Source organism: Numida meleagris, chromosome 7, assembly GCF_002078875.1.
Source record: "Numida meleagris isolate 19003 breed g44 Domestic line chromosome 7, NumMel1.0, whole genome shotgun sequence".
NCBI classification, from domain to species: Eukaryota; Metazoa; Chordata; class Aves; order Galliformes; family Numididae; genus Numida; species Numida meleagris.
The window spans coordinates 21,409,193-21,417,988 of NC_034415.1; the positions used below are offsets into that span (position 1 = coordinate 21,409,193).

The 8,796-nt window shown below is 44.1% G+C and overlaps 1 protein-coding gene across 1 annotated transcript in view; it reads right to left on the reverse strand.

Annotated features, from left to right (window-relative positions):
• PIK3R3 (phosphoinositide-3-kinase regulatory subunit 3) overlaps positions 1-8,357 on the reverse strand; it is a 32,032-nt gene extending 23,675 nt beyond the window's left edge. The window contains exon 1 of the mRNA XM_021405169.1: positions 8,133-8,357. Coding sequence (XP_021260844.1) covers positions 8,133-8,238 — 106 coding nt within the window. The 5' untranslated portion in view covers positions 8,239-8,357. The remainder of the gene's footprint in view (positions 1-8,132) is intronic.

Here is an 8,796-nt window from a genome sequence, read left to right on the forward strand (position 1 = left end):
GAGTTTTAAGGATTATCTGATTTTAGAAGCAGCAACATAGATAGTTCATACACAAACTGTCATTAAAATAACATTTTTCCTGTTCATGAAAACTGGATGAACGTTGGAAGCAGTCACAGGCTGAAGCATTTGAAGTATTCTGTCTCCACTTTCAAAAAGATAGCTGGATGGAAGGTAGCCATCTCGAGTGTGTGGCTGGACTCAAAGCCAGAGAAGAACTGGGATTCTGTTCAGCCACAGGAAAGCTTCAGAGCACATTATGCTTTGGCATCAGGGTTCACCAGGCAGCTGGTGGATGTCCAGCAAGGCAGCTGGGGGCCTGTTGGAAAAGGCACCGCTTGCTCTTTGCTTTCTTTGAACTGTATGAATTTTTCCTAAAACTCCCTGGGTGCAGCTACTTCTCTCCAGGAGTGCACTAGAATCACTTAAAGTACTGGAATATATTCACTAAAGCACTGCAAAACCTTTGGAGGACACAGCAAAGATGAAGGACAATTAAAACAACCTCTTCTGAGGAGGTAACATCCACACACACTGTGTGGGGACCCAACACCAGCTCATGTGCTGTAGTTTAGGTTATGTGCAGAAAAGAGTTCTTGCTTACTTAGCTATTGTGCACACCGTCACAAGAAATGAGATAAAAAGCAGAAGAAAAAAGAAAATCTGACTCATTTCCATAGGGGCATTTAGTACGCAAGCAGTCTGCTCTTTAAGCTTTGCTCACCAACCTACTTTACAAAAACAAGATCCCAAAAAGCCCAGCTAGAATACATCAATTGCTTCCACGGAGCCCAATTTTCAGGTCAACCTGTTACCACAGTGTAACAGTCTTTTTGATGACAATAAAACCTAACTGTTAAAATATATGGGGAAATGCTGATAAAAGTTTTCTTTATGCTGCTGTTTCCAGCGTTCTCCAGCTCTCTGCCCAAAAAGTGACTCACTAAACAATCAGCACGAGATGATGTAAGGCACCCAACGTCTCCCAGTAACGGGCGCAGATGTGTATGACCAGCTATGCCTCTCAGTTTTCCCGAGCTGTAGAGCAAAGATAAGCCTGAATAGCTTCATTCTGGAGTAAGATAACACACAGGCAATGGTGAAGACAGAAGTCAACTCTGCTGCTTGGGAAAATGATATTCCCCAAAGGAAACTCCAAGAATCATCTTCTTTTAAGCAGGTGAGTTAGTAGGAAGCACCACGGCGATTAACTCCTGTTAGGTTTCATAATGAGATACAGAATTGTTCAGAGCAATGCAGAAGTAACGTTTGCTGGGATTAGAGCAGGCTCTGATTTCAAACAAGCAGTGAAAGGCACGGTTTCTTCCATATTTTAGTTTGCATAAGCATACACCTTTTCAGAACACGCAGTCAAACAACTCCCTTCGGTAAGCTTCCCCTCTCCAACTATTTCTACACCATCTGAAAGCCTACAGATAAACAGGAGCCTTTTAAAGCAGGCTCTCCCATCTCAAGCAAAGTATCATTTTACTTTATATTAATGATGCTATTTTTTGCATTCATGTATTTAATTGAAAGCTGATGAGTGATATTCTTTAACAGTTAGAGCCATCAAAATGAAAACCAAGCGCAAGGAATGTAAAAGCAAGCCTGAAAATGCAATTGGAAGTTCAGAAATTAAAAATGCTTCCAGCAGTCATTAAGCAAAAAGGCCGGCAGAGAAGTCTCCGTATAACAAAAATGGAATATGTGCATTTCACATCACTTTCCCTACAGGAGCTGAGATTCTGTGTCAAGCCATTTTTTCCAGGATCACCAGGTCTGTAAGTGATGGAACTTAATTTATTTCCTCCTCTACCCTCCATCAGTTTGCACAAACTTCCTTTACACAATAAAGAAACTCTTGTCCCCCAGCACCTACGTTTTGGAAACCGGACTTTCAGCAGAACTCCAATTTGTAACAAAGACGTTAGTGCTGCAGCACTGCGCTGTTGATGACACGCACCAGTAGAACTACTCCCATTTTTTAAGATGTGTAAGAGCAGAACTTTTCTTTGATAAGCTTCTGGAGTCAGTTCAGATAAGCTGAAGGACAACACTGACAACGCTATTAAAATCTGCATCTGTTCTCCCACTGGAAAACCAGTCAGGCGTAGACATGCAGTGTTCACCTACATCTGGCTACTGTATACCACAAACCCAATTTGAGAAGCCACATTCAGTTTCCACAATAACATTGATAATGATACAGTACGACTTGCATCCAAGTAAACACTGCCCTTCAGATCAGAATCCTATGTTTTCCAAGTTGCAATTATAGTATCACTCCCCTAAAACAAGGGTTGTCAAATTGTATATGAGAAGAAAATAGAAACTATAATGAAAAAATACATGTTCTCCCTTGGACACTTGTCTCACTCAGACAACTGCAGTGCTCCTTTAGCAATGTAGGTGAACCTAAGCAGCCTATAGGTAATTCTTTCCCCTTCTCCATCTTCATTATTAAGAGATGCTGTACTAACACTAATGGTACAAGTGGTCCACACTGTAATAGGAGACAAGGAAAAGTAATATTCTTGAAAAAAACGGTTGAGTCGAGTTATAAACAGTCGGCCATCCTTGGCCCAACAGTCCTCAAAAGGTAGCTCTTACACGGCTTCAGGACACTTATTCTGTTATCTGCTCATAAACAGAGCCCACTCTGCATTAGTAAGCCAACTTTACACTTGTGGTTTTCTTCACAATCCGCACAAATGCAACTAACCTCTAATTTGTAGTTGAGCCAAATATCTTTGCTGACATCTGTATCTGAAATCCCAGTGGAACACTCTCACTGATTTTCATCCAACTGTGATAAAATGTATTCAGTGACTACACATTTTATCATCAACACAACTGATAATATATCCCAGATCTACAGAGGGAAAGGCACAATTCAGTCCTATTAATTAGAAGTGAGGTAATGCATAGGTAGTTACGGTTTTGGTACTCTGGTAACTTTGCAGTCAACTCTCTGTTCAAGAACTGCACTTCTGGCAGTAAACACCTTCTGCAGATCTGAAGAGATGTCACCAGAAAGTCTAAATTCAATCCAGTAATCTATTTTCTTGTTTCTTTTTTTCTTTTCAGACAAGTCCCATAGCAAGAACAAACGCGAATGAACCACAGACACAGATAGTCAGTTTTCTAATACCAGTGCATGATGCCATTATGGCCATATTATTTTATAATAATCCTGACAGAAACTTTGGAAGCTACATTAGCTATGTGCAATTTATGGCTCCAGTTTTCTCAGTAGACACTTAAAATTATTTAGTTGCACCAAGCATTATTTGCTACCTACAGCTACTACCTTATGCCAGTGATACTATTTATTATACCAAAAGACAAGCAAGCAGAGGAAAAAAGTATCAAGTACTTCAAAGGAAACAGGAATCACCCTGCTGGTTGTCACTGTGTTTGCTACCGCGTTAGCAGTACTGCTCTAAGGTGTGTTTTGTAAGGCTGGCAGGACTGAATCTGCAGTCCCACTCCTGCATTTAAGATGGATTGAAAGCTAGAAATCTGTAGAGGCCTTGGCTCTTACTTTTTAGAGGCTCTTTACTCTCTACTTTCATTGCCTTTTTTTTTTTTCCATAGTAGCTCATACGGTGCTATGTTTTGGATTTGTGATAAAAAAAACAGTGCTGATAACACTGCTGTGCTAGTTGTTGCTGAGCAGCGCTTGCACAGCATCAAGGTCTTTCCTGCTTCTCACGCTGCCCTCATAGCGATGAGGCTGGGATGCACAAGAAGGTGGGACTAGGCAAAGCCCAGACAGTTGGCCAAACGGATATTCCATGCCACATGACATTGTACTCAGCAATAAAAGCTGGGAGGACATTCAGAGTTACTGCATTTGCCTTCCTTGGTAACAGCTATTTATGATGGAGCCCTACCTTCCTGGAAATGGCTGTCCATCTGCCCGCCAATGAGAAACAGCGAATGATTCACTAGCTGATGACCAACAGGACAGTTCGGAACTGGAAACTCCCCAGGGAAGCGGTCAAAGCCCCAAGACCGGCAACGTTCAAGAAGCACTGAGACAATGTTCCTAGATACATGGTTTCACTCCCAGTTTTCCCTCTGTGGAGTTTGGTCTTGGACTCAATAATCCCTATGGGTCCTTTCCAACTCACAGTATTCTCTGATTTTATGAATTCCCTATTTTGCTTTGCTAGCATGCACAGCTTTTGGAGGTAGAGACAGAACAGCTGCGTGATGCTGAGCTGCCAGACGTGGTCAATCCTTAACATCCCTTTTTGTCACCCAACATGGGGCTCAAAGGGTTCCAGATAACGACAAATTTGATTGGAGCATGCTAGACTGAAATTATAGATGTTATATCTACTTAGCTATTAATTGGCAGGCTTCTGCGCTTGCCGCAGGGCTTGCCTACCTTACAGTATACTGGAGTCCAGTCCTTGTTAGTGGCTGCTTATTGTTTTTCCTATAGTTTTTACCATTTTACTATGCTGTGCCTGGGAACATTTTTCTATCAGCAACGGCCACGCACCTGGGCTGACAGATGGCCAGAGCACTGCTGCTGTTCTGGGCAGGCTGGAATGCCAGTGGAAGCTCAAGTCAGAAGGACTGTGGCTGTGGATAAGTCCAAGCAGGAGAATGCACCCCCCAAAGCAAAGGCAATGCTGAAACACCTCAAAGCAACTGTGGGTAAGCCCACAAAACAGGAGGTACATCTCCAAAGGGACTGCGGCACACGGTAAGGCTGCAGAGGAGCAGGTCCACCCCTAAGGGACTGTGGGGCACACAGAAGCCTATGCTGGAGAAGATCATTGCAATGATAAACCCTATGGCTAAGGAAATGGTATCTGCATAAATCAAAGGATGGAAAGGCCAGTAGTTAACAAGGATGCATTAGATAGCATGAGACCTAAGTGTGACGTAAACATTACAGAATAAGAGGTGGATACTGCACTGGTTTGAACTGAGATGGTTACTCTTCTTAGCTCATATGGTGCTACGTTTTGCATTTGTGACAAGAAATGGTGTTGGCAACACACCGGTGTGTTAGCTGCTGTTTAGCTGAGCTTACACACAGTCAGGGTCTTTTCTGCTTTTCATGCTGCCCTACTAGCTCATAGACTAGGGTGCACAAGGAGCTGGGAGGGGGCATAGCCAGGACAGCTTATCCCAACAGACTCAAGGGATTTTCGTCATGCCCTATGACATTGTGTTCAGCAGTAAAAGCTGGGAAGGGGCATACAGAGCTGTGATTTGTCTTCCCAAGAAACTGTTTTTTGTGATGGATCCTTGCTTTCCTAGAAATGCCCACACATCTGCCCACCAATGGGAAATCGTGAATTAATTCCTTATTTTGCTTTGCTTGCACGCACAGCTTTTGTATTAGCTATTAAGCTGTCTTTATCTCCACCCAGGAGTTTTCCCACTTTTACCCTTCTGATTCTCTCACCCATCCCACGTGAGGGGAGTGAGGGAGCAGCTGCGTGGTGCTCAGCTGCCTGCTGGAGTCAACAGCACACATTTGCTGCCTGACCCCACATCTGCTGGAGCTGGAGAAAACTCCTGTGTGGGAGAAGTATCAACTTGATTATTTTTAAACTTCTGAGCAAGCCTTTGAGCAACCATGCTTCAGGACTTGATCTGAGCATCATTTACACCCCCAACATCTGACAGAAAGCAGGAGCAAGCTGATAAGCTGCTGCAGGTGCACTGAGGTCTGACAGGAAGGACTCCAGTTTGCCTGCTATCACAGGGTTTAATTCCTGCATTATTATTGTGCAACACCAAGGTGGGTATTCAGACAGCCTGCCAACATAAATTAAAGGTCTACTGGCTCTTAACAAGAAACAGTATCCCCATCCTTGACTTAGAGGTTACAGGTGACACCGCACATTAGGCTCACCTTGCTTTTGTCTTCTGCCCGAAGCCGAGATACTAAAACGTAATCATGAGCAGTCATGCATGATTTGAGACATTTGGCTCCTGGCATGAGTAAATGCCCCGTATTACAGCATAAAGACCAGCTGGGGAACTCTTCACGCAAGTTCTGTGAACAAAAGAACGCACTGCCTTCCTTTGGCAGCAGGGTAATTCACTGCATATTGTTAGTTTGTGTGCTGTTGAGAAAACATATTGCCACCGTTCAGCTGTTCAGAAGCTCTAGTCACTGAGCAGGGGAATTCTATACTGAAAACCTTCACAAATTTTTCTTGGAGGTGGGCCAGATGGAGCTGTGGCTGTTACTGGGTGCAAATACAGTGACTTTATCCCAAGGTATGCAGTGTCTGAGTCTTCCAAGTAAATTCCTCTATGCTCTCTCCCCCTGATAGGGATGACCTATCAGCCCAGACCAGTGAATGCTTTTCCACCTTACCTCTGGAGAAGAGGCCACATTCTCCTTCCCTCCCTCTGCAATTTAAAAGTTCTACTTCTACCAAATCAGGACATACACATGGGGACCATCCCACGCATCATTTCCAGCTCTGACTTTTCTAGTTTAAAAAACATGAAGTACAGAGTTACTGAATGCTTTGGGGGACCTGCACATAATGCTATGTCCTTGCAGGAGCTGGCGTTTGGAACATGCAGAGTTCTTGATTCCCGACAATAGTGCTTCAACAACACAAATATTGGCATTATTAATGACAGAAGTACTATTTCTTCATGTCATCTTCCCCAGGCTACATGGCAGCTTTTACAGGAAGCGTTTTCTGACCAGTTCAGTTAGATCAGTCCCTCACAGCAGCCTCCTCGCACCAAGCTTTATTTATTTTTTTAATTAAAAAAGCCCAACACCAACTGTTTGAAGTCACCTACAACTGAAATCTTTTTTTTCTTTTTTTTTGTTCAATACAAGTAGAAACAAATATTAACTGTGTAAACAGTTAAAAGCATTTACAAAAAAGATACACTTTGAAATTCACAGAAGCAAGCAAACGGATTTGACTGAACTTCACGCTTTCAGGAGAAGCGTCTAAAAATAGGTAGTGTCAGCTATGCAAGAATTTAATGAGCAGTGGCCAGCACTGAGAGATCTGTCCAATTTTTAAAGCGTCAGAGTTAGCAGAGGAAATGACTGCAGGTCCAGAGATCCAAAAAATCTGAAGATCACCCTCCCCCCCCCTTTAGATTCAAGCACCCACATACCTGTGGAGAAAAAGAGCTCACTGGGCTGAAACAGGCTGAACTACATCGGAGACAGAAGCCACAATTCAAGCACAGGTTGAAAAGTATGTTTTGAAGCTCTGACAGTGCGCGCTACGCAGATCATACCACTTACAAGTGCTTATTTGCTATTTGGGATTTTTGATGCATATTTTACCATGCATTCTGAACACACAGATGAGAGATCCGAGAACACAGAGACCCTTTGGTTACCTTCCTGCTCGCAGCCAGTTACGCTCTTTGAGGCACAGGGATGGTCCCCTCCACCACGCACATATGCATTTTTTTAATTCATTATCAAAGAGAGAATCAGGCTATTCTCCTTGCACGTGTAAACCTTCCCTTGCTCTGGCACAAAAGAAACTTTCTGCCCCATCTAAAAACTTTAGGCAAGAAAGAGACGATGCAGTTCTCCGCTTTCAGTACTGGCAACCAGTGAAAAAAAGTAGCACCAAAGCCTTCTGAACGAGGTTATAAAGTGTTATGAAAATAACGCTGCCTCAAGGAAAGTCTTCCAACCTATTTGCAAGCCTTCCCGGCCACAAGAACAGAACCCAGAAACAACACACGCTTAATCTGTCAGCGCTGGAGAGAGAAAAAGGGTCTCAGAAAGCGTAAAAACTATTAAACTGAAAGTGAATGGAGCTAGGTAAATCACTCCCATCAAAGTGTTACGGGCACATAAAGGCACCCAGGTGAAGAGGCTAATAAAAGCGCTGCTCTAGGAACGAACACAGCTCAGATATACGGTTTTCACTAAAAGGTGGTTTTTCTGACAAAAAGCAGCTCATGAAGCTGCAAGCAGCTTTCCCACCGCCCTGCGCGTGGCAGCCCACACCCCAATCCCAGCACCGGGGCACCCCACAGACAGCGGGGTCTTATGGCTGTGGACTTCCAAACCACTTTCGCCCCAATTTGTATCCACCCCTCCTGTTCCCTGGGTGCACCCAGGGCTGGGAGACGGCACCCGCTCAGCTCCGTACCTGGAGGGTCCATCTCAATGTAAAAGATGAGCTCAGTGGAATAGGGCATCATCACCTCCCTCCAGTCCGTGTCATCGCGGTCCATATCCCACACCGTGTTGTACATCGCGGCGGGTGGGCGGCAGCGGGGTTTTCTTTGCAGTTAATTATTAAAAAATAATAATATAAAGAAAAAAAAAAGGTGGGAAAAGGCTTCCGAGAATAACCCACCTGCTCTAAAATAACGCTTGGNGGGGGGGGGTGCGCTGTTTTTTGGGGATGTGGCAGAGGAATGGGACAAAAGCGGAGTTTTCTGCGGGCGGTGCGAGGTGGGGAGCGGTCTGTGGAGGAGGTTCGGAGCTCCGGGGGAACTCGGGGCCCTACCGGGAGCGGCCGGTGCTGCTCAGCCCGGCGCAGTGCGGGGCCGTGCGGGGACGGAGCGGAGCCTTTGTGAGTAGGAGAAACGTTTATTTGACTTCAAGGAAAGCTACAAACAAATACAAAAAAGCGTATAGGCAAAGTACTACCAGGCAGCTAGACATGACAGATGCCATTTTTGGACACGTAACATTGCATTCACTCTGCCCACTACAAACTGTCTATTAGTCACATCGGAAATATTTCTAGTATTTACAAACATTAGAGCACTCCATCGTTGGTCCAATTTTATACATTTTTTTTTTTC